This window comes from Choloepus didactylus, chromosome 2, assembly GCF_015220235.1.
Source record: "Choloepus didactylus isolate mChoDid1 chromosome 2, mChoDid1.pri, whole genome shotgun sequence".
NCBI classification, from domain to species: Eukaryota; Metazoa; Chordata; class Mammalia; order Pilosa; family Megalonychidae; genus Choloepus; species Choloepus didactylus.
Window position 1 is genome coordinate 141,338,191 of NC_051308.1, and position 26,878 is coordinate 141,365,068.

Here is a 26,878-nt window from a genome sequence, read left to right on the forward strand (position 1 = left end):
GAGTGAAGAAATGCACATTTCATTCTAAAGGCACTCAATTAGTTTTTAACACCATAAGCCAAACAAAAAATATCTGGGGCTGAATTTGGCCAATTAAGAGTTTAAATTTTGTAATTCACTTTAATTGTTTGGTTTTTAAAACATACTCAACAAATTCAAATTCCATAAATATCTATTTGCAAGTGTCCAATAAAGGTACATGTAATCAGCATGAGACAATACTTTTAAGTGTTACTGTTGGCATAGCAAGTACATTTCCATAAAATTACCTCATCATACATTAGATGAGATTTCAGCAAAGTGGTTTGCACTATACACAAATTACAGATCAAAGCTATAACTTTGTCTTTTATGACATAAAAAAGGAAAGTACGCTTACTTCCGATGAAAAGAATATTTTATTTTAATACTTTAATATTGAAATCAGCTATCATACATATCTACCAACTCTCAGATTGCATTGTTCCTATCTTGGAAGATATTCAAAGAGATTAATTTGATGAAGCATTCTCAGCAAACCTAGAACACTGTACTTCATCTTGAAATTTAAGTCCGGTCCTTTAATGAGTTATTTCTTCTTCATTGTGGTTTAGTGTTTATGAAATGAATTAGTGCAATACATCACTGAGGTATTATTTAAAAGGCAAATATCCTACACATTTGGATTTGTCATCCCAATTCCTTGGCATTCTATAATATATGCATCTTTAGAGGCATCTTCTTCGTCTTCTGATTTCTTCACGGTAAATTTAGCCTGCAACCAGAAGAGTATTTAAGTATATAAGTGATACGAAGAGAGCTAGAGAAAAGAGGCCATAATTCCTGCTTAAGCAAGATGGTAGTTAACATCAAACCCATTTTATTAAAGAAGTTACATATACACAAAGAGCAAATGATTCAGAGAAATTCAATCATGTACAGATAAAATATTTTATTGTAGAACCATGGCTCTTTTTCAGAGGTGCGCATACCTGTGGAATTATTTCAGAATATAAATATCTGGACCCTACACATGCCCAATGAATCAGAACCTCCAGAAGTATGGCCTGGGCAATACTAATTTTAAAAGCTCAAGTGTTGATTATAATGTACCTCCACTATCTACCCACTAAAACTTTTCTTAAAAATGGAATTGAAGCATTTATACTTCCTTTATCTTATCAAGTACAAATAATCTTTTAATTGCCCTCAAAATTTTCTTGTCAACTTAATTCCCAAATAAGCTATTCAAAAAAATCTTGTTCCAAGAAGGAAAAGTGAGGGGGCATTGATTAACATCTTCCTTCATCTTTACTGGGCTTAAAATTGTATTTTTTCATTTGTTAATTCTTTAAAGTTTGGCTTTGACCTGTGGAGAATGCAGGGGTATTAGCCTACCCCACCTCGATGGTTGCTAACATGACCACAGACATAGGGGACTGGTGGGTTGAGCCCTCTACCATAGGTTTTACTCTTGGGAAGATGGTTGCTGCAAAGGAGAGGCTAGGCCTCCCTATAATTGTGCCTAAGAGCCTCCTCCCGAATGCCTGTTTGTTGCTCAGATGTGGCCCTCTCTCTCTAGCTAAGCCAACTTGAAAGGTGAAATCACTGCCCTCCCCGCTACGTGGGATCAGACACCCAGGGGAGTGAATCTCCCTGGCAACGTGGAATATGACTCCCGGGGAGGAATGTAGACCTGGCATTGTGGGACAGAGAACATCTTCTTGACCAAAAGGGGGATGTGAAAGGAAATGAAATAAGCTTCAGTGGCAGAGAGATTCCAAAAGGAGCCGAGAGGTCACTCTGGTGGGCACTCTTACGCACAATATAGACAACCCTTTTTAGGTTCTAAAGAATTGGGGTAGCTGGTGGTGGATACCTGAAACTATCAAACTACAACCCAGAACCCATGAATCTCGAAGACAATTGTATAAAAATGTAGCTTATGAGGGGTGACAATGGGATTGGGAAAGCCATAAGGACCACAGTCCCCTTTGTCTAGTTTATGGATGGATGAGTAGAAAAATAGGGGAAGGAAACAAACAAACAAACAGACAAAGGTACCCAGTGTTCTTTTTTACTTCAGTTGCTCTTTTTCACTTTAATTATTATTGTTATTTTTGTGTGTGTGCTAATGAAGGTGTCCGGGATTGATTTAGGTGATGAATGTACAACTATGTAATGGTACTGTGAACAATCGAATGTACGATTTGTTTTGTATGACTGTGTGGTATGTGAATATATCTCAATAAAATAAAGATAAAAAAAAGTTTGGCTTTGAAATATTTTATGTCTATAAATTATATTTTGGAAACATGATTTTTTTAAAAGCAAATGTAATCATTTTATTTTTTTTATTCAATTTTACTGAGATATATTCACATACCATGCAGTCATACAAATGTATTCATTTTAACAAGACTGAATTAAAATCAAAACAACTTGAGTAGGCAACTGAGGTTATGGCAAAGAGAGTTCATGTCTTCAGTTTCAGTATTATGTGGCGGTGTACTGACACACAGTGGACATTTGAAATTCTTGTTGAGTGAATAAACAATGAATCTTGAGCTAGACAGCCAAATTATTTATACAGTTATATATCTACTTTTTTCAAATTACAAGAATTATGCAAATACGAACACAAGTTACAGTATGGATTTCATCTCTAGGCTATATATAAACTTACCTAAAACAACAAAAATTTAGAAATGAAAGGAGCCTTAAGGGACTATCTAGCTCAGATCTCTAGATTTTCCACATGCTTTATCTGCACTGAGGCACAGAAAGATGAAGCACCTTATCCCAGATCACCCAGTTAATACACAACAAATATGAACAAGAAAGCAGAACTCCTAATTTCTAACTCACAGTGCTTTCCACTATCTTCACTTCAAATAACATGAATGTCTATCATTCACAAAGTACAGTATAACATAAAGACTATGAATAAAACTTGTCCTTGCTATTAAGGGTATTGCAGTCTATAAGAGAGAGAGAGAAGTAATAGTTACAAATACAGCATGATAAGTAGAATAATAAAATGGGGAGTGGAGTTAATTATCTTTTGATATCAAATATAATTTGCCTCAATTAGCCTTTTCCTACAATTTAAACAAAACCTATCCTTGCTTTCTAATAGCAAAAATAAGATGGCATATATTATTTAGAATTATACAAACTGTTAGGAGTAAGGTAACAGTTGCTTTTTCTTGGCACATTCTGAATGTTTAATTTTTTTTTACTAGCACCCATTATTTTTGTAATTTAAAAAATGCTTAAAGTATAAGCACTTTCCATAGTAAAATGTTACATTATAAATTTTATATTACATTGTAAAATTACTTTATAAAATTATATTATAAAGACTACAGCAAAATGAAAATATGCTTTGTGTTACTGAAAAAGGCAAGAAATCATGCTGCATGCATTAACTGTAAGGAATGAAAAGAGAAACAATTTCAAGAGAAGAACATACATAAATGTTAACAGTGGTTTTACTGACAAGGGAGACTTATGGGCAGACATTTTTCCTCAATTTTTCCAATTTTTAAAAAAGAAATTATATTAGTTTCATGATGAAAATCTACACACTAGCCATTTTTTAAAAAGGTATCAATATGAGCCCAAACATTGTGCAATTCTTTTGCATTAAAAATTGTAAATCTACTCTTCTAAACTGTAAAAATTTTGAAATTTTTACAAAATTATAAAAGTTGTAAATCTATTTTTAAAAGAGGACTAGAGAATGTTAGAATTTCAGCAAATATTCTTTGTATTCTACCAAGATAATCAGAAGAAAATAAAACATTTAAAACTTAATATAAGTATTCAAGTTTATAGCCAACTATGAATCCTTTGTGATTTGATTTCATAGTTACCATCAAAACATCTACTTACTCTGTAAGGCAGTAACACAGTGATTAGAGCATGGGCTTTGAAGTATGCCTTCTCCAGTTTTGTTCAAAGCCCAGGTCTGCGCTCCTGAGAAATTATGAAGCCTTGAACAATTTACTTAACCTTGTCTGCTTCTGTGTACTCATATGCAAAATGGGAACAGTAAACAACAGCCACTTACCATGGTTACACTGAGTTTTACAATAAGATAATTTAGGTACATTGCAGAGTTAGCCGAAATGCCTGCCACATAGGAACTGATAGCAATTATGATTGCTAGTAAGTTTTTTATAATTAAAATTTGACTGAAATTTGCTAACATAAAAATCAATTCTTTATGATGGAAATACTTACCTTTGCTAATTGTTCAGCAAAATGTATAGCCGTTTGTGTATGCAATGTAACTGGTCCTGTTTTTATCCTGGAAACTCCACTGGCTAATGCCATGAAAATGATCAACTATAAAAAAAAAGAATAAAGAAGAAAAAAACCTCATTCATTTAGTAATAATAGAATTTTTAAGTCAATTGCTGATCATAATGAAAATACTACTAGAAAGCAAAATAGCTAAAAAATAATTTCTATTCATTTAGATTTCTAGAAACTCTGAATTGTCAGAAAACCCAAAGTCTCTGGTATGGTAAAGAAATGCTCAGTTGCAGTTCTAAATCTACATTTAAAAAAAATTTTTAAAAATATAATATGGAGTTGAAAGTTAACACATTTAATTGGACCAACTATCTCTGCAAGGTGGTCTGATGTGATGCTTCTTCAACTCTCTAACAGCACAGCATTTAAAGAGATATCAGTATACTAATAAAGAATAATTGGGAGGGTGAAGTAGACCAGGGCAGAGAGAGACTAGAAATACGTGAAACTTCCAGGTCTAGTCAAGAAATCTTGAGGGATGCATTTCTAAATGTAGACTCTGATAAACTGAGATTAAGGAAAGAGAAGAATGGTAAAAAGGAAAACCTATCAAGACAGTGGACCATAAATAAGGAAGATCTTATTTGAAAATACTCAATGTCATTTCTCAATGTGACTGGCTGGATGTGTTAAGTTTGAGATGTCTATGACACAGTCAAGTGGAGATGATGAATAGACATGTGAATACCTGAGTATGTGGTTCAGGGGAAGGTCTGGGCTAATGGTTTAAGTTTGGGAGATGTTACCATATAATACATACTTAAGCCATACAGTTTTAGTTTCCTAGGCTGCTTAGGCAAATAATATGAAATGGGTTGGGTTAAATGGTGGGAATTTATTCACTTATGATTTTGAGGCCCAGAAAATGTCCAGATCAAGGCATCAAGAAGATGCTTTCTCCCCAAAGACTGTGGCTTTTTGGCGCTGGCTGCCAATGATTCTTGGTTCCTCCGTCACATGGCAAGGCATATAGCAGTGTCTCCTGGTCTCTTCCTTATCTTCTGGGTTCCATTTCAGCTTCTTGTTTCCTGTGGCTTTCTCTCTCTATCCTAATTTCATTCTGTTATAGAGGACTCCAGTAATAGGATTAAGACCCATCCTAGGGTCACAATGAGCTGCAAGTGACCTCAAGGGTGCTTTCAGGAGTCAGCACCATGGCAGAAGACATCAAGACGAAAATCAAGAACTACTGAACTGCCCCTTTTGACAGCCACTTTCCCAACCAGAACCAGACTAGGAAATGTTGGCAGAACTACCTGGACTTCCAGTCCTGTGAGAAGGCCATAACAGCTAAAGGGGGTGATATTTCCATGTAAGAATGTTACCAGTGTGTGTCAAGTCCCTCTGCCCCACATCCTGGGTGTCAGACAAGGACGATCACAGGGGAGAAGGCACATTTCCTGGGAAGATCTGAACTGGCCTATCCCACTTCTCCTCTGTCCTTCATCCTTCTCCCACGGTGGTGAAGGGGGACCTGGTTACATGGTGACCCCCACCCTGGAATCATGATTTAACTAATAAAGACTTATTGGAAATGTTAAAAAAAAAAAAAAAAAAAAAAAAGGCCCATCCTGATTGAGGTGAGCCACTCCACCTTAACTGAAGTAGCCTGTTTACACCACAGGTATGGATTAAACTTATGAACATGTTTTTTGGGGGTACCTACAGCTTCAAATCACCATACATTCCACCCTCTGGACTCCAAAAAGACATGTTCTTTCTGCATTCAAAATATATTCATTCTATCACACTATCCCAAAAGCCTTAGGACCTTATAGAAAACAATGCTAAGTACAAAGTCTCACCAAAATCAGTTATAGGTGTGGTCTGTTCTGGGGACCTTTGAAACCTAGAGATCAAGTTATCCACTTCCAAGAGACAATGGAGGGACAGGCATGGGATAAACATTTCCACTTCAGAAGGGAAAACCAGAAGGAAAACAGGGGTCACAGGTTCCAAACAATTCCAAAACCTGCAGGGTATACTCCATTAGATTTCAAATTCCGAGAGTCACCTATGGAACCATGTTTTGTCCTCCAGGCCTGATGAAGCAGCAACCCTACCCCTTCCAAGTGCTTGTCCAGAGGCCATGCTCTCCTCCAAAACTGGGGTGGAGGCTATACCCCCTATGAGTATTGGGATAGTGGTCTGGCTCTCCACAAATGCTTGTGCACAGGCTCCACCCTCTCAGAGTGCTGGCGTGGTAGCCAGACTCTCTGCAGTCTCTGGGGCACAGGCGTTATCCTTTCTGAGCAATGGCATGCTGTATTCCTGGACAACAGGGTGGAAGGTTCACCCTCTCCAAGCACCAGGGCATTCACTCTTTCCACATACATGGGTGAGCCTGCTGTCCTGGCCCGAAAAGATGTCCTTCAATTTGTCCTTTCCCTGTCCATTTTAGTCCAGGCTGGCAGTGGTTACATTCATACAGATTACATAAAAAAATTATTGACCTTGCATGTAATATACAGGGATCACAACCATCACACAAAACAACTTTCCACAAATCTTTCCTGGAAAACTGTATTTCCAATCCTGACTTGCCCTGAAATGGCTGATTGGTTCCATGCTCAGTTAAACCCTCAGGTGGAGCACTATTCTCTGGGTACTCACTTTCAAAAAGACCATTTTCCAAACCATCAATTTCTGGTTTCTTTGTGCCTAAGCATTCTGGTCTCAGCTTATCCCTTTCCTCTCACATTTTACTATAAGCTTCAAGGAGTAATCAGGCTGCACTTTCCATATTTAGCTTGGAAATTTCCTCAGCTAAATACTCAAGTTCATCCCTTTCAAGTTCTGCCTTCCACCCAACATCAGAATTCAATTTTGCCAAGTTCTCTGCCATTTTAAAACAAGGACTGACTTTCCAGTTTCCAATAACACATTCATCATTTTCTTCTAAGGCCTAATCAGAAGTACACTTAGCATCCATATTTCTACCCAGTTTATTCAAAGCAATCTAGGCTTTTCCTATCAAGCATCTTACAATTCTTCTATCTTCTACCCATTACCCAATTCCAAAGCCATTCCAACATTTCTGGTATTTGCAACAGCAGCACCCCACTCTTGGTAGCAAAGCTGTATAAGCCAGGGTTCTCTGGGGAAAAGAACCAACAGGATATATATATATATGTATATAATGTAAATACTATGAGATTTTTATGAGAATTGTCTCACATGATTGTGGGGATGAGCAAGTCCAAATTCCATAGGGCAGGCTGCAAGCTTGCAACTCTGATGAAGGTTTTCAATGTATTCCCCAGGAGAAGCTGGCTGGCTGAAGTAAAGATGGAAACTCTGTCTTCTGACTGCTGAAATCATCACTTCTTTAAAGGTTCAACTGATCAGATGAGACTTTTCTCATTGTTGAAGGCAATCTCCTCAGGTGATTGTAGATGTAATCAGCCATAGGTGCAGTCAACTTACTGATGATTTAAATCCATGAATTATCCTCACAGTAACAATCAGGCCAGTGCTTTCTTAACCAAACAACTGGCCAAGTTGACAGATGAACATAACCATCACAGATGGGATGAAATAACCAAAGGGAGTGAATGTAAAGAAAGGAGGTACAAATCCGAACCCGTGGACTCTCCAAAATTTGAAAGCTGAGAAGAGGGGGGAAAAACCCACCAAGGAGACCAAGAACGAATAGCCGATGAAGCAGTGAGGTAGGAAGAGAATAGTGTATCAAAAACAAACAAACAAACAAAAACAAAAACAGAAATTCAAGAAGAAAAGAGATCAACTATGCCAAGTGCTATAGAAATGTCAAGTAAGATGAGGACTAAAATTTAAGGACATATTCCAGAAGAATACTTGTTAAAACAATGATTGAACTAGAACTTGCTAATTAGTGTCTGAAAGTCAATGATTAAAATTTACATTGAATAACTCAACAACAAAAACACCGACTGAATTGAAAAAAAAAAAAAAACCAGGCAAGGGAATTTCCAGTCTAACTAGGTGGTGGCATAAATGCCAGTACTATAGTATTGTATTTTTTGGTATCCAACTCCAGTAGTTACTTACAGGTTCTAAAATGCAAATGCATAAAAAGTAATGATAAATCTATGGTTTTGGACATACAAGGTACAAAGATATAAGTTGTAACAAGTACCAAAAAAAGGTGGGAGGACAGAGAAGTATAGGAACAGTGTATTTGTATACTACTGAGGTTAAGTTGGTATCAAACCAAATGTGATTGTTAAAGAATGAGGATGTTAAATTTAAGCCCTATGGAAAAGGAAAATATATGAAAAATATATATTCATATATTTCCAAAAGGAAAATATATGAAAAATATATATAGAAAGATATGAGATGGGACTCAAAATGGTACACTATAAAAGTCAAATAAATATGAAAGTAGGCATTAATGGAAGAATTGAGGGACAAAAAAGGTATAAGACTTACGAAGACCAAATAACAAAATGGCAAAGAAAGTCCTGCATTATCAGTAGTTACTTAAAATGCAATTGGATTAAACTCTAGTCAAAAGGCGGAGCTCAGGAGAACGGATACAAAAGCATGACCCACCTATCTGCTGTCTATGAGACTCACCTTAAATTCAAAGGCACAAATAGAATGAAAGTGAAAAGATAAAAAAATATATCAAGCAAATGATAACCAAAAAAGAGCTGGGATAGCTTTACTAATAACAGACAAAACAGACTTCAAGTCAAGAACTGTTATGAAGTACAAGAAGGCCACTTATACTGATAAAAGGATCAATTCAATAAGAAGAGATAACAATTATAAATATAAATGCACCTCATGGCAGAACCCCAAAATACATGAAGCAACTATTGAGTGATTTGAAGGGAGAAGGAGATGATTATATATTAACAGTAAGAGGTTTCAATATACCACTTTCATTGATGAACAAACTCTCAGGACAGAAGATCAATAAGGAAATAAAGACTTGAATGATACTCTAAATCAACTAGATATAAAAGAAATATATAGAACACTTTACCCAATAGCAGGATACACATTCTTCTCTATTGTACATCAATCATTCCCCAGTATAGACTATATGTTAGATCACAAAATGAGGCTCAATAAATTCAAAGACATTGAAATCATACAATGTATCCTGTCTGATCACAATGGAATGAAGCTATGAATCAATAACAAAGGGAGAACTGGAAAATTCACAAATATGTAGAAAGTAAACAACACATTCTTAAACAACCAATGGGTTAAATAGGAAATCACAAAGGAAATTAGTAAATATCTGAGGAGAATGAAAATGAAAACACAAAACTTACAGGATGCAGCAAAGGCAATGAGTGCTAAGAGGGAAATTTAGACCTCTAAATGCTTACATCAAAAAAAGAAGAAAGATCTAAAATCTGAGACCTCAAAATTGGAAGATCTAGAAAAAGAAGAGCAAACTAAATCCAAAGCAAGCTGTAGGAAAGAAATAAGAAAGATTAGAGCAGCAAAAAATCAAATAGAGAACAACAACAACAACAAAACAATACAGAGAATCAACAAACCCAAAAGTTGGTTGTTTGAAAAGATCAATAAGATTGAGAAACCTTTAGCTAGACTGATGAAGGGAAAAAGAGAGAGCATACAAATAACAAAAATCAGAAACGAAAAGGGGAACATCACTACACCCCGCTAAAATAAAAAGGACTGTAAGAGGACACTATGAACATGGTATGCCAACAAATTAGAAGACCTAGAGTAAATGGACAAATTCCTAGAAACACACAAACTACTTACAATGACTCAAGAAGAAATAGATCTGAACAGACCAATAACAAGCGACTGAACAGGAAATCAAAATCCTCCCAACAAAGTCAAGTCCAGGACCAGATGGCTTCACAGGTGAATTTTAACAAACATTCTAAGAAGAATTAACACCAATCCTGCTCAAATTCTGCTAAGAAATTCAAGAGAAAGGAATATTCCTAGCTCATTCTATGAGGGCAGCATCACCCTAAGACCAAAACCAAATGCGACTACCACAGGAAAACTACAAACCGAAATCCCTTATGAACTCAAACAGTGAACCCTAATGTAAATTATGGACTACAGTTAATAGTATAATTAGAATATTACTGTTTCATCAATTGTAACATGTAAGTGTAACTTTAACACAAAGTATTAATATAGTGAAAAGTGTGTGAGGGGGTCTATGGGAACTCTGTACTTTATAATTTTTCTGTAAAGCTACAACTTTTCTAACAACAAAAACAACAAAAAAACTGGCAAAGGGCTTAAACAGCTATTTCTCCAAAGAAGTATTACAAAGGGCCAATAAGTACATGAAAAGATGCTCAATATCGGTAGCCATCAGAGAAATGCAAACCACACCCACTAGGATGGCAACTGTTTAAAAACAGAAAATAACAAGTATTGGTGAGGATGCAGAGAAATAGGAACTCTTGGGCACTGTTGGTGGGAATGTAAAATGGTGCAGCCTCTGTGGAAAACATTTTGACAGTTCCTCAGAAAGTTACTTATGGAATTACCATATGACCCAGCAATCCCATCTTTAAATATATATATATATATATATATATATATATATATATATATATATATATATATATATATATGTAAAAGTATTGAAAGCAGGAACTTGAACAGATATTTGTTTTTTCTGTTTTGTTTTGTTTTTTTTTTGATTAAAATACATTGTTTATTTTATTTTTTTATCTTCATTTTATTGAGATATATTCACATACCACGCAGTCATACAAAACAAATCATACTTTCGATTGTTCACAGTACCATTACATAGTTGTACATTCATCACCTAAATCAATCCCTGACACCTTCATTAGCACACACACAAAAATAACAAGAATAATAATTAGAGTGAAAAAGAGCAATTGAAGTAAAAAAGAACACTGGGTACCTTTGTCTGTTTGTTTCCTTCCCCTATTTTTCTACTCATCCATCCATAAACTAGACAAAGTGGAGTGTGGTCCTTATGGCTTTCCCAATCCCACTGTCACCTCTCATAAGCTACATTTTTATACAACTGTCTTCGAGATTCATGGGTTCTGGGTTGTAGTTTGATAGTTTCAGGTATCCACCACCAGCTACCCCAATTCTTTAGAACCTAAAAAGGGTTGTCTAAAGTATGCGTAAGAGTGCCCACCAGAGTGACCTCTCGGCTCCTTTTGGAATCTCTCTGCCACTGAAGCTTATTTCATTTCCTTTCACGTCCCCCTTTTGGTCAAGAAGATGTTCTCCGTCCCATGATGACAGGTCTACATTCCTCCCCGGGAGTCATATTTCACATTGCCAGGGAGATTCACTCCCCTGGGTGTCTGATCCCACATAGGGGGGAGGGCAGTGATTTCACCTTTCAAGTTGGCTTAACCAGAGAGAGAGGGCCACATCTGAGCAACAAAGAGGCATTCGGGAGGAGGCTCTTAGGCACAACCATAGGGAGGCCTAGCCTCTCCTTTGCAGCAACCGTCTTCCCAAGGGTAAAACCTATGGTAGAGGGCTCAACCCACCAAACCACCAGTCCCCTATGTCTGTGGTCATGTTAGCAACCATCGAGGTGGAGTAGGCCAATACCTCTGCATTCTCCACAGGCTCCTCAAGGGAGCACTACATATTTTTTTCCTTGGTTTTTTTTAACTTTTTTTCTCTTTTAAATAAACTGTATAAAAAAATTTTCAAAAAAAAACATACAATAAAAGAACATTTCAAAGAGACCATAACAAGGGAGTAAGGAAAAGACAACTGACCTAAGATAACTGCTTTACTTCCAACCTTGAACAGATATTTGTACACCAATGTTCACAGCCTTATTCACAGTAGCCAAAAGGTGGAAGCAACCCAAGTGTCCCTCAACAGATGAATGGATAAACAAAACAAGGTATATCTACATAATGGAATATTATTTACTCATAAAAAGAAAAGAAGTTCTGATACATGCTACAACATGAATGATCTCGAAGACATTATGTCAAGTGAAATAAGCCAGACACAAAAAGACAGATATTGGATGATTTCAAGTAAAAGAAAAAACTAAAATGTGCAAATTCATAGAGAAAAAAAGTAGATTTTACAGGTTATTGGGAGATTGAAGGCAGGGGATAAGGAGTTACAACAAAATAGTGCAGAATTTCTGTTTGTGGTGATGGAAAGTTTTAGCAATGGATACTGGTGATGGTAACACAACATTGTGGATGCTAGTAATGCCACTGAACGGTACACTCCACAATGTTAAAATGGGAAATTTCATATTGTTTATTTGCTACCACAATAAAAATATTTACATTCAATCTAATTACCAAATACTGAAACCTAATAGGCTGGAAGGTTTTATCTTAGAAGTATCAGTACCTGATCTTGCAGATACTCATCCATAGCACCACCATGTCTAAGATTAGCTAATAGCATTTCAGCAGCTTCAATTCCAACTCTGTCAGCATTTACTCCTAGGACAGACACAAAATTTTTTAAAAATTAAATTAATTACTAAGAGGCAAAATATTTAATTACTATAGCCCAGCTAGCACCAGTATAACTTTTTTTTAGGTCACCCCATCCACCTTATCTTTAAATGCACTAGAGAAGGAAAAAGCAGGCTGCTTTGCCCTGCTTATAAAAGTAAAAATTATAAAGCCAGTTTACAACTACAATGTTGTCACATTTCAAAATTTAAAACTTACGATTCACACTAGTTACAGTTACTCTCCAGGCAATTCCAACAGAATTAAATGATTAAAAAAAAAAAAAGTCAGCCAGATGAGTGGAAAAATGGGGAAACAAAAATGAGAAGGATAGGGTGGGATGGAGGGGATAGAAAGACTTAGGTGTTCTTTTTTGCTTGTATTTTTATTTTGGAGTAAGGAAAAAGTTCAAAAATTGATTCTGGTGATGAATGCACAAATGTATGATGGTGCTGTGAATAGCTGATTGTACACTGTGGATGACTGTAGGGTGCGTGACTATATCTCAATAAAACTGTATTTTTAAAGAAAATACAGTTTTAAAAAATAGTTTCTCAACTCCCCACCCAACTTAAGAACAAATTAAGAGATAAGTAAAATAGATAGAAGTCACAATGTCACCTTTATTTTTCAATAAAAGTTTCAAATGGGAAAAAAAAAGTCAGCAAAGTCAGTTTAAAGAACAGCAGATGAAAATTATCAAATCAAATATTTTAAATTTTTTTCTCCTTTAAGATTTGAACAGTTATTATCTTATTTTGAATATAAGTCAGAACATTTATCTCCACCACTACTCTCCCTGTTTCTCCAAACATGTCCCATTTGAGTACAAAATAAGTCTGTCAGAACTAGTGGAATGTCAAAATGATTCTTTTAAGTTGTTCAAACTAAAAAACCTCTTGGCTATAAACAAAAACGTCTTTCAACGAGTGAGAGTGCAGTTAATTTTGTTTCTATTTTATAGTTGGAAATTAATTTGATCATACATAATTTCACCTTATGGTGAAATTCTCCAGGCTAATCCTCTCACTCAATGGATAAGGAAACTAAGATCAAAATAGTTTCAGTAACTGAGACAAAGACAAAAACTAGTTACAACTTACTGCCTTGACTACATGTGGTAGTGTTGACAACCAACCAATTTTGCTACTGGTAATAACTCTTAGGTATTAAGATTCAGGATATGGTAATTTCCTAGTTAGTTTAAATCTGAAACGTAAGTAGATCTGTATAATGGGGCCATGAATTTTCTCTGAGGTCTTTAACATAAGACTACCTAGATAAAGAGTGGAGACCCCAAGTTGCCTTTGCATCTGTTAATGACATTTCCTTTGACTGATGCAACTTACTTAGTAAACAAGGAAAGACACCAACAAGAGTCAGTCAATCTGAGTTATGTTGCTCTATTCTCTATTCTCTCCTACCTCTTTAAGTCTAAAAATAAATACTGCGCATTCTACATGTGTGTTCAAAGTAAAAGTTGTCTAACGTGAATGACAAAGTGAGAAAAAAACATTGATAGAATATCACAAAAGTTATTTTCAGAACTAGTCAACAGTTAATTTCATGTACTGTTAATAAAAGACTAATGGTTCCTTTACCATCTCAATGAAATATATCCTAAATTATCATCTAACCTGGCAACTATATCCAAACTTATCATCATCTCTGGCAAACTAACTCTACCTTCTGTATTTACAAGTTGTAAATTTATCCAGATACCCAAGCTAGAAATCTAAGTCATTCTTGACATTTCCTCTCTCACCTCCAATATTCAGCTGGCCCACCAAATTGTCTCTTCACTCTCCTAAATACTCATATCACGAACCCTTCTCTTGCCTGTCACTGCATTCCTTAGTGGAGACCCTCACCTTTTCTCACCTGAACTGCTGTAATAGCCTCCTGCCTTTCTGCCTACAGCATTTGCTTTCTTCTAATGCTCCACATGAAGATCAGAATTACCTTTCTAAAGATCTGCTAACAAGTTCCTCCTTAAAATCTCTATCCTCAGTGTTTTCAGGATAAAACCCAAACACCTTTGAATGACCTATAAAGCCCTTCAAATCCTGGCTTCTGCCAACCTCTTTTTTTTTTTTTTTTTTTTTTTTTTTTTTTTCATATATCTCCTGCTCTCTAATCAATATTTTCCACCACCATCCCCCATGTACTTCACTCTGGGTATTTCCTACTGACCTGTAATCCTGTTTACTAATATGCTCTTTAACTGTGTCTAATCTGCTGTTAAAATTTGTCTCTTGAGTCCATGATTTATTCTGTTTTTCAGTTCCCAAATTTCCATTTGATTCTTTTATATTCTAATTCTCTCCTGAAATTCTCCATCTTGTTTCCTATTTTCTGGTACACAGTAATCATAGTTACTTTAAAGTCCATGTCAGATAATTCCTGTGTGTGTGTGTGTGCACGCACACACATATCTCCCCTGTAGGTCTGTTTCTTACACTTTTTATTCAGTTCTTCCCTTTTTATACCTAATTTTGTGTGTGGGTGGGTGTGTGTGCCAGATATTGTACATGAAAAATTATAGAAATAATTTGAGCCTCTGGATAAAATAATGTTCCTTCAGAGAGGATTTGCCTTTGCTTTCAACAGTCAACTAAGCAGGGAGCAGATCACCCACATCCAAACAGGGATTAAAGATGTTTCTGCCAACCTCTTTAACCTTATGTCTCTACACTCCCCAATCCAGACCCTGTACTTACCATTTATACTTGTAGTTACCCAAACACCAAAAACTTTTTTACGTCAATACTTGCTTTTGTCCTTCCTCTATAGTTCCCACTTTCTAATTGGCTAACTTTTACTTATCCACAGAACCCATTTAAGGATCACTGACCAGCAGAGGCCAACTAGCCCCCAAAGGAGGATTAGTTGTTCATCCCGCATTTCTATCACAGCAATGGTCAGTCTTCTTTGTTAAGACTAAGCCAATAGTCAGGAAAGATGGCTCTCATTTCTGAATCCCTAGTACACAGTATCTGGCACAAATGTGGTACCCAATGATAATACAAAACAAGTTGAACTCATATTCCTCTGAATACCCACCCAAGCATTTAGTACTTGTAACACATCTGGCTCCTATACTTTGCTTTTTATTTTGCATTATCTTTGCCTTCTCAAGATGTGTGCAATGGCTCAATCTTTTCTGATTCCTCTCTGCACCTAACAATTACTATACAGTAAACATACATTTTTAGAACACTTACTTGTCAAACTTCAGCATGCCTAAGAAGGACACGGAGAGCTTATTAAAACACAGATTCCTGGGCCATACTCCCAGAGATTCTAATTCCCTAGGTCTGGGGTAGGGCCCAAGGATTTGTTATTTCTAACAAACTTTCAGATGATGCTCATATGCCACCTGTCTGCACCACACTTTGAACAGCACAGGTTTAGACAGAATTCATCTATGTCAGGTCAACAGGAAATGATTTTACTTATGTCCAACTAGTAGTATCCAGATCTGCCAAAGGAGTAGACTAAGATTATCTGAAAACTTTGTGTTCAGTAGCAATAATGTGGTTAAACAGTGTATCTAGAGTAAGCATGTTTTAAAGACACCACAAAGTAGAAATAAGGCAATCAATTGTCAAACAAACTCAGAAGATAAGGAAAAAACCCTGACTGGTAAAAGTTATTTTAAATATTAACAAACAGATTCATACACATATCTCCTGTCCCTAACATGCGAAATATTACCAAAACAAACTAATTTTCCTTTTACAAAAATAAACTATTCAATATTTAAAAATCACCATTGTAATAACAAGCAGGGAAAAATTAATAGACATTAAAACCATTGGGTGAATGTTATATGGGAACAGGATACTCACATGGTCTCAAAGTGGTATTCACTTATTAATTACAAAAGGAAAAGGTACCTTTATAGCAAAAAGATCTGGAGGATACCATATTAACCAAGTGATCACACTAAGCATCACCAGCTAAGACAAACTGACATTATGTGCCCCCGATGTGATGCAGCAGAATGCACACAAAATCACCTATACAGTATTCTTACTAAAAATGTTTAAACTGAATATGTATCTAATCATAAGACAGACAAACCCAAACTGTAAAAAATTCTATGAGAAAACTAGCTTGGAGTCTTCAAAAGATCAGTGTCATGAAAGGGAAAAAACGGTGAAAGGACTATTCTATATTAAGGGAGACTAAACAGATGTGACAACAAAACACACCGTGTGATCCTCAAGTAGATCCTAGATTGAAAAAAACATTATTTTAAATGCCCATTAGAGTACTCTAAAGAATATTTTGGAGGCAAACATGTATGTCTGAATATGTCTGCTGGTATGCCTGAATATAATAAAACAGATTCTTTGGGTATAATAATGGTATTGTGATTATGCAGGCATTGTTCTTTGGAGATACATTCTGAAGTACTAAGGGGTGAGGCATGATACCTGCAACTTATATTGAAATGGTTCAAAAACATACAAACACACACCATGTAGCTAAACGCTCACTACTGGTGAATCTAAGAGAAGGGTATATGGATGTTCACTTTACTATTCTTTCAACTTTTCTATAGGTTTGAAATTTTCAAAGTATAAATTTGGGGGAAGGACTGAAAGTATAATTGACTCTAACAGAATCATTAACTGTACTTTTTAAACTTGCCATGAAAGTATAAAATGACAAATACTTTAAAAATTGTACAGTGACATTTGAAGCTGCAGACACCCTTCATTTATCTATACCTCGTTTACCCAGTGATGATCCAGCAAACAAACAGCCAGTTGATGTTTCAGCAATAATGCTATACAAAAAAAAAAGTATTACTATGTTATAAATAAATATATTCTAAAAATTATGCATGAAAATTATGCTATAAATAAAATATATTCTAAAAAATATGCAAATATGACATAGAAAAACAGTGATTGTTAAACAGGCAGAATTAGATCGGCATGTGTATAGCAAAAGTAAAATTCTTCATACTGAGTGGCATGATTAACATTCACCATCAGACTTAAGCAGGTCAGTAGTAGCCTTCAGTACTTCTGACACAGAGATGTCACACCAGTCTTCTCACAGTGGACTTCTCACAGTCCACTCACAGGTAAGGAATAGCTCCCAGGAATTATCATGTCATCAGCACTAAGCAGCATCATTTCACAGACAAAAGTATAGTAAGACTTTAAATGAAAAAGTATTTTTTGGTTTTGTCCTATAGTTTTAAATAGTAACATATGTAGAGTAAGCATTTATGTTAAATTCTTTAATAGAGATGCTCAATATAAACCTTTAAAATTTAAATACCCAGAAAGGATACTTTTATACTTCAAAAGCATCAATTTAAGAATTTTGTAAAAACTTAGATCAATACCTCCTAATTGGATGACTATGACAGTTATATTCTCTTTTCTAAATAGATCCTTATCGTATTTAATATTTATTTGTGAATTAATTTCATATTTAAGGTACATAAAAGCAAATGGAGATATTTCCCATAGGATCAGCTTCAATGCCTAACTTCCAATATGAGCATAAACATTTAAGTTCAGTATACAAATGAAGGGGCTCTTACAAAGGGGCTCATCCTCAGAAAAATCATCTTAATTCATCATGTTGTTTTAGAGAGGAATGTCCTTAAAATATGTCTTCTGAAAACTATGAATCTTTTCATTTAAATAAGACAATTCTTTCAGGGCTCTCAAGCAATGTCTAGGAAAAAGTTAATATACTGACTCACATTATTCCATTTCCATTGCCAAAGGCTTGGTCTTTAGGTTCCTGAACAGGTTGGATATTAACATACAGATCCCTGATCTCTTTTCTTATACATCTTACTGCTGCTGCTGCCATATCTTTTGCTACCTATTTTGGTAAGATGGAAAACAGAGTAAAATAAATTAATGAAAGACTATTTTTGACAATAATTTACAAGTCTCCAAAGACACACAAAATAATTAATAACTTTTATATACATTATTTAAATTTTTATTTTCAAGAGTAGAGAGAATACTGATTTTCAAGAAAAATTCTGTGAAAAGATTAAAAGATAAATCCTTTCAACAACTTCAAAATTTAGAAGACATAATGCTGATCAAGACATACATACATCTAGACAACTTACTTTAAATGGTAAAACACCAGCAACAAAAGCTCTTCCATATATCTTAGTCACAGAACCACGGTCAGTTAAATTTATCGGGCTCAACTGTTTAATCGGTGACATTCGGACAATCACTTCACCACCCCCTTTGGGGTAATAGCCCCTATGAAAAGTATGGCAAATACTTACATGAACTGATGGCACAACAAAGAGAAAGATCAATATTTACAATTAAATAACATATGAATGATAAGCAAATATACAATTCACAGGAAGTTCTAAATAATATTTTAAAACTGTGTCATCCAATATGGTAACTTCAAGTTACATAAGATTAAGTTAAAATTAATTAAATAGAATTTAAAATTCACTTCCTCAGTTACATAAGCCACATTTCAAGTGCTTGACAGCACCATGTGGCTAATGACTACCATACTAAACAGCAAAGATAGAGAATATTTTCTTCATCACAGAATATTCCACTTGACTATATTGCTTTAGAATATAAGCTCCATGAAGGAAGGAAATGTGTCTATCTTGCCCCCTGCTACATTCTCAGGGCATAATAAATATTTATGCACAAATAAAATTTTAATTCCAATATTTAGAGTTATTTATTCAACAGAAAATGCTGAGAACACACAGATGAGAATGACAGTGCTTGTATCTTCAAGGAGCTCCCCATCCGGTAGGGAGATAGCTCCACACACAAACTATTAGAACACAAGTCAGGCTGTAAGGAGGACTAAAATAGAGGCATAAATATGAATTCTGACTGAAGCACGCTAATGGAAGGCTCACCCAGGAAAGTACAAGTTTCATTTGAAAAAATATAATAGGATTTCCAATTTTTACAGGAGCAGAGGAGTAATAACATGAACAAAGACATGCAAGTCTGAAGGCAAAGAATATGTTTAAGGAATAGCAAGAAATCCTGTGGTTAGAATATATGGTATGTTGAAAGGAAGAGAGGGAGAATGAAGCTAGAATGGTAAACTGGGACCAGAATGCAAAGCAGTTAAATACTATACCAAGAAATCTGGCTTTGGCGTTAGGTGGCAGAGGGAGGCCTTAAAGAGAAATAACCTGAACGTGCAATGTGCTTCTTAGGAAAATAATTTTGATACCATTGCAGAAAACTAGAAGAGAGACAAACTTCTTCCTTTTCATGACTCCACAGTACACAAAATAGTTCAGCTATCTGCACAAAATAAGTATTCAATCTGTGCTGGGACACAGATTCCACTAGATATGAAGGTTATCTCAATGTAGAAATTACCCCCAAAATATATTTTTCACAAGAAACAAATGAATAACATGCATAGCTGCGTTTAAGTCCCAATGCCCCTGCTGCTTATTATTTTTAAACCACAAAGTACAAGTATTTCCGACAACAAACAAAATGTATGGAGTGGGTTCCAGAAAGACAGTTCTCTAAGGCCTAGCTTTTCTACTATTTTTAGCAGAATCAAAAAGGGCTAACAAACAAGCAACTTACCTCATTTTAACGTCACAATTAAATTTGAAACCAAATTTTTCAACAATTGGCTTGAAAACCTGAAACATCAGTTTACTGTTAATCAACAGTGTTCACTAGTTTGACAAGTATGAATATAACAAGTATATTTATTTATTAAATAAAGTGTTCTGAACTGAACTAGACAACAGTGAAATAAAAAATATGTAAGCTAGTTCCATTGTTTCAAATAAAATTATGAAAAGTTTAACACTTAATAAGGCTGTACAAGTCCATCTAAGGAAAAAAAAAAAATCAAGGCAAATATTTTCCCTGCCAATAAAGTACATTATAAGAAATTAGGTGTTGATGAAAAGCATTTCATCCTGTCATCTCAATTTTTTTAAACAGTTAAATTCTTAACTGTTTTAACCTTATTTTTTTTTCACTTAACATTATAAACATAAGTGTTTTCCTGATATCATGAAGTTCTTCCTAAACAATACTTTAATGACTGCATGGCATTTTATCATACTTTATATAACCATTCCCCAAGTTTTCATTGTTATATAACACTCTGTCCAAATACCTTTCATATTTATCTTTTACAATAATCTATCTATATATATTTTGTAGGGTAGTTTCCTTGAAGTGGAATTACCAGGTGAGAAACTAAAAACTTTAGTCTCATTAAACATTCTACAACTGACTTTAAAAAGATTACCCAAACTTTTAGAGTGGCAATTAATTAACTGATTAATACATGAGAATAGCGTGCTAGAGAGGATGCAGAACAGCTGGAGGCCTCATATATTGCTGACGAAATTAAAAATGGTACAGTACTTTGGAAAAGTTTGGCAGTCTCTCATAAAGTTAAACATACAGTTACCACTCAATCCAGCAACCCCACTCATAAGTCTTTACCCAAGAGAAACGAAAACTATGTTCACACGAAAATCTATAAATGTTTATAGTGACTTCAGTTGCAATTGCCAAAAACTGTAAAGAACCTAAATGTCCTTCAACAAATGAACAGATTCTAGTACATCCATGCAACAGAACATTACCTAACAATAAAAAGGAATGAACTTCTGATTTTACACAATATAGATGAATACCAAATGCATGATGATAAGTGAAAGAAGCCAGACTCAAAAGGCTACATACTATATTATCCCATTCACATGATATCCTGAATGAAGAAGGCAAAACTAGGAAAGAAAATAGATCAATGGTTGAGTGGGGCTAGGAGCCGAACTGACTACAAAGGACTTTTTTTGGAGTAATGAATTGTTCTCTATCATTTGTAGTGGTGTTTACATGACTCTATGTGTTTATCAAAACTCAGAACTGTAGGATTAAAAAGGGTAAATTTTACTGTAAATATTTATACCTCAATTAACCTGAGGAAAATGATAATACCACTTTCCTCCCCCATTAGTTGTATATGAACATCAGTAACATTTTTTAAATTTATCATTTTTAAAATTTATAAGCAAAACCTGATATCTAATTATTGTTTTGAGTTTTTCCCAAATCATAATTCCTGTATTTATATAACTGATATATAATTAGGATAACTGCAATTGAGATTTTCAGAGAATTCACTATGAATACTGTTCTGAGATATAAAACCTAAACACAATCCCCCACCCTCTCCAGCAACAGAACTAGACACCAAAAAGAAATAAACAGGAATGTACACAAGAACACTAGGAATAGATTTACGTAGAGAATGAAGATTCAGAAGAACATGAGATAATCTTAGTTTGTCAACGACAACAAAAATTCCTCACCATCACCGTATAATCAATCTGTGGTGCCATTTCAGCATTCGTTCCACCTTTCAAACGAAGTTCTGATGGAGAAGCAGCAAAGAGAACACAGGGCATTGAGACCTGCATCAAGAGGCACACACTCCTAAGGAGAAGGCAGAACAGGCTTAGCTGTGTTTTCTTTTTATACCTGGTCTCAGGTATCAATAAAGAAAGCTGTATTTCTACACATCATCAGCTAAAGTATACACAACTGAGAAGGCAGGTACATGCCCTTAGCTTTGAAGTTTAAAAATACTTAAGTATCTGAATGAGAAAACACTAAATCCTAAAGAAACACAATATTACAAAGTAGAAAGAAATGGGTTTATATAATAGGCAAACCTGGGTTTGAATCCCAGTCTATAACACTTCTTAGCTGTCTGACCCTGGACGAGTTCTGTTGTGTTTCTTCACATCACAAAGAATAAAAAATAAAATAAAATAAAATAAAATGAATTAAAATATAAAAATCAAGTCTTCTTCATGATTTTTTAAAAAGGATTCTTGAAGGTAGCAGTTTGTGAAAAAGCAATCAAAACAGTAATTAAGTCTAGAAATATTCAACTGATTCTATCTGTGTCTCTATCATGGCTAAGGCATAGTTCCACATTTCAAGTTAGTAAGATATACTTTCTATCATTCTGGAATTCAAAATAAAATAGGAGACAACATCTTAAATTAGATTTTTCAAAAACTTAAAGTTGAATATTTTGCATTAAAAAAGGCTTGCGTTATTAGCTTGCTTGGGCCTTGTAATCAAATAATGTGAGAAAACTATATAAACTGCAAAGTATTTTATAAAATGAGATTTAGTCAGATTTTCTAAATACGTTATCTCCCCTTCTTTCAAAATCAAGGAAAAGCAATCACATTCATAAGTAGAGTGTAGTTTGAAATAGAATTTGACCTAAGTCTCTATATACAAAAAGATGGATCTTTGCTTAAGTTTTCCTGTGACAATGAGGCACATATAGTCTTAACTGGAAAGTCTCTATCTCTGATAACGAATTTCATTAACTCAATAAATATTTATTGACTGAGTGATGTGTTGGGTATCATAAGAGAAAAATGTATGAGATATAATCTCTGTTCTCAAGAAATTCAGTGTAGGAGAAAATGAAAGGGATTTGGAAATGTTCAGTTTACTATAAATTACAGTTTTCCAACTATTGTACTTTTCATTGTTTAGTCCCTCCTAGGAATCCAACATTTAAAGGATTCCTTGAAAGGACTGTAAAAGATTCCTTTAAAGGATGTTCTCCCCGATAAAGCTAGAATCTAGAAATAATAGAGAAAACCTTAAATTTAGGACAGTAGGGAATTACAAAAACAAAGATAGACCCTTTAAGGAAACCCATGGTACCATAGGCACACTTAGGGATAAAAATATTAGAATATGAATAAACAAAATGCTTTATGGCTAAGATTCTGCTTGTTTTAATCTCCTAAATGGAGTAGGACTGTCAGCTTTAAATTCATTTTCCATACATTCTAGAGGTTTAGAAGTCAGGAGGCTTGGATTATAATTCTAATTCTGAACCTGACTCTACCATCTTGGATAAATCAACATCACAGGCCTTGATTTCCTCAATCACAAAATGGAGGCAGAATTGGAATACATGGTTTCTATTTTCCCTTTTGCAGCTCCAAAATCCTATGATTCTGTTTTAGTTAATTTCTAGGCAGTTGGTTAACTATGATCCTGCCCCCCTTCTTGTACAGAATGCTCTAAATAATGTTCTGACTATAAAGAATTCAAAGAAATTCAAAATTCCTTAATTCCCTTAAAAAAGCACTTGGCAAACTTCACCTTAGGCCTAGCATGAGGTCCTAAAGTCTATTAACATAATAATTTAGATCTCATTTATCACTAAATATTTTCTTAAACTAAAAAAAATCCAATTTAATGGTTAAATATCTATTCCCCAATGGAAAAAAATCAGGATCGTATCTAAAAATTTGTAAACAGGATTACATAAGGACATGTTAAGATAAAAATAACTAGACTAAAACTAGACTATGATTCATAACTAGCTGTAAGGCAAATACTAAATTTGCTAAAATGCAAAGACTGTAAGTACAGTGGATAAAAATATACTTTCAGGTATTTGATTTTTAAATATTAAAAAGTAATGAAACAAATATGCTACACTGTATTCCTCATGTGAGAAATTCCAGATATAGTTATAGCTACAATTATTGGGCACTTACATCCCCAAAACCTTAACATATATTATCTCCAACTCTGAAAGGTAAATGTTTTATCTATTATAAAGTAAGTCTCAGTAACGGATAGAACATGGATTTGAGCCCAGTTCTCACTCCAAAGCCCATACGTAAATGGAATGTACTTGACACATACCCTGCTGTTTTGGTATCAGCTGTGTGGGTTCCACCTCTGATCTTCTCTGGTTTAAAGGTGATTTCTGTTGAGCCAATTTCTGCCCCCTCCAGCTGTCCATCACACAAATCCCGAATCATTTCCAGTCCAGATAAATGTTGAGGCCTTCAGGTCATAATACTGCATCAAAACGTGTGCATTCAGACTGCCTATCTCCCCACATTTTATGACAAGAAAAGCAATGGAAAGAAAACAGTAATATCTAAACTACCAAAGTGCCACATCTTCAGTTTCAAAGCTTCATTTTGGGTTCTGTTTTTTGGCATCTATACCACCTACCAGCAGGCTGATCATCTTAAGGTTTCCTTCAAGACTATTTATTTGGACTATAAACACATACACTGATGCATTGTTGCAAAATAGAAGTAGACAAAAGAGGAAAACTAGTAAAACCACCTAAGAGCCACCAGTCGCACTTGCATTTCACTGTATAATCTACGGTACCTTAGCACAGGTTTAATGAATTGGATTCCCCTACTGGTGAAATGGATTGCTGCAAACAACTGCTGTGACAAAGGGAATTAATATTCACATATATCAGTAAGTAACCTTTTAATAAATTCAAAATGGTTTGTGAATAAAAGACTAAGAGACAGATGATCTATTAAAAGGGATTTTATAGGGTTGCAACAGCCAGACAGAATTTAATAAAGGATTATGAATACTGAATCTCCATATAATTTTCTTTTTCTTAGTTGCTGGGGTATTGGAATAGCTAGAAGGAAAGAACTGAAATGGTGGAACTGTAACCCATTGCATTCTTTGAAATTTGATCTATAGCTACTTGTTAAATTGTAATTTGAAAGTCATCACTTTTTTGTATATATGTTATATCTCACAATAAGGAAGTAACTGAAACTATGGTACTGTAACTCATAACATTTTTGGAAATTTCCTTTATAACTACTTGTTAAATTGTACTTTGAAAGTTATTACCTTTTTGCATGTATGTTATATTTCACAATAAGGAAAAAACTGAAACTGTGGAACTGTAACCCATAACAGTGCTAACTACTAGTTAAATTACACTTGGAAAGTTATCACTTCTATGTATATATGCTATATTCCACAATAAAAACAAAACCAAAAACAAAGTAAAAGAGATTTTATAGACAGAACACACTAGAAGCAATCAGTTTGGTCTCAACCCAGCTCCCCTTCTAACATGTGCATATACTTGAAACTTATCTAGTGTATGCCCGGCTTCCCAGACAGAAGTAACCAGAAGGTCAAGGTGCTTCCCTCTCCACAAGTACTTCTGGTCTTATTCACAGCTATCTAGAGATCTGAATGAAAGGCAGGATAACATCTAAGGTCCTTTCCTGTTCTATGATGCGAAAATATGCGGCAGCAGAGGATGAAGTGGTTATAAAATGGGCTTTCCTCTAGCTATACAGACAGTTCTAATCTGTCTTCCTCGCTGATACGTGCTCTCCCGGTTTGTGGAATGTCCGATAAGGTGATGAAACATTTTAAAGCATAATTCTTTAGGAGACTTAAACTCCGTAGAGAATGCTCAAGCCTATTCCTAAACTGGCCTTCTGATGCTTTCAAGAATGCACAACCCAGGCCACTGCTAACTATCCAGGGAGTGCGTCCGGGAGCTAGTAAAGGAGGCCCGGACTCCGTCCCCCGGGATTCCGCGGCCCGGATCACAGAGGCCGGAAGCCTCGCTCAACCCAGCCCCACGACACGAACCCCACCTCCTCCTATTTCCCAACCCGACCGCCCGGCCCCCAACCCTCCAGTCCCGCGGCCTGTCCCCCAAGCCGCCCAGTCTTACCTCAGGCCAGGCGTGCTGCGGCCAGCTCGGATCTTCTGCACGCGCAAGGGGAGGCCTAGAAGACAGCTCAGGGCCGTAGACACCCGCAAGATCTGGCCGCCCTGTAAAATGTGGGGGTTCAGGGAAAAGAGAAGAAAGTGAGACGTGAACGCTCCCCTCCCCATCCTGGGCTACAGCCGCAACCCGCTTCGTCGCGGACCCCGCACTCACCCCTTCCAAAATCCCACCGTCGACCTCTACCCGCAGCCCCGCCATGGGCGGAGTCCCGGGGCTCGACCCGCAGCTACAAAACTCCCGCAGTAACGGGAGGAAGAGACGCGGGCTCGCGCCCCGCAGCTCTTGAACTTCGGACCCCGCCTAGGGCTGCGGGGACTTAGAGGTAAGGAAATGAAATTAGCCGTTCCCCAGGAATCCGATTCAGCAGAAATGAACCCCGACAGTCTTCAGAACTCGGGTTCCTACAGCTTAGCAGCCAGTGCGCTTGCGCGCTTCGAGGTATTCCGGCGCTTAAAGAGGCCGCGCCGGGAAAATTGAGGTCCCGGACTCGGAAGTACTCCGGGGGAGGGTTGGCGTCTGAGGAAATGCCC

At 35.7% G+C, this 26,878-nt stretch overlaps 2 protein-coding genes and 1 pseudogene across 4 annotated transcripts in view; 2 read left to right on the forward strand and 1 right to left on the reverse strand.

The window, feature by feature from the left end:
- Nucleotides 1–379: 379 nt before the first annotated feature.
- Nucleotides 380–26,777, reverse strand: RTCA (RNA 3'-terminal phosphate cyclase). 3 transcript variants are annotated; one of them, XM_037826542.1, is made up of 11 exons: nucleotides 26,502–26,772; nucleotides 26,292–26,392; nucleotides 24,470–24,613; nucleotides 22,087–22,210; nucleotides 20,333–20,391; nucleotides 18,856–18,997; nucleotides 18,472–18,596; nucleotides 17,477–17,535; nucleotides 12,628–12,722; nucleotides 4,228–4,332; nucleotides 380–754 (listed from the first exon to the last, which is right to left on the reverse strand). In XM_037826542.1, exons 1-11 carry the CDS (start codon nucleotides 26,544–26,546, stop codon nucleotides 653–655), a joined length of 1,101 nt encoding a protein of 366 aa, XP_037682470.1. In that variant the 5' UTR covers nucleotides 26,547–26,772; the 3' UTR covers nucleotides 380–652. The 3 variants fall into 3 exon arrangements, with proteins under 3 accessions (XP_037682470.1, XP_037682472.1, XP_037682471.1); XM_037826544.1 differs by lacking the exon at nucleotides 12,628–12,722 and having other exon boundaries at nucleotides 26,502–26,777; XM_037826543.1 differs by lacking the exon at nucleotides 26,502–26,772 and having other exon boundaries at nucleotides 24,470–24,628.
- Nucleotides 5,457–5,716, forward strand: LOC119526966 (annotated as a pseudogene).
- The window catches only part of DBT (dihydrolipoamide branched chain transacylase E2), a 78,969-nt gene continuing 78,360 nt past the window's right edge, over nucleotides 26,270–26,878 (forward strand). Inside the window, exon 1 of the mRNA XM_037826541.1 lies at nucleotides 26,270–26,670. The gene's annotated coding sequence lies outside the window, so the exon portion shown is untranslated. The remainder of the gene's footprint in view (nucleotides 26,671–26,878) is intronic.

Excerpts from the sequence above, each read along its gene's own strand:
- RTCA (XM_037826542.1), bottom strand. The coding sequence starts at position 26,546 with ATGGCGGGGCTGCGGGTAGAGGTCGACGGTGGGATTTTGGAAGGG. Across the intron at positions 12,723-17,476 it reads ATCATCACTGGGTAAACGAG|GAGTAAATGCTGACAGAGTT; the intron begins GTATAGATAAAT and ends TGTCTGTCCTAG. Across the intron at positions 4,333-12,627 it reads ATGAGTATCTGCAAGATCAG|TTGATCATTTTCATGGCATT; the intron begins GTACTGATACTT and ends TTTTTTTTATAG.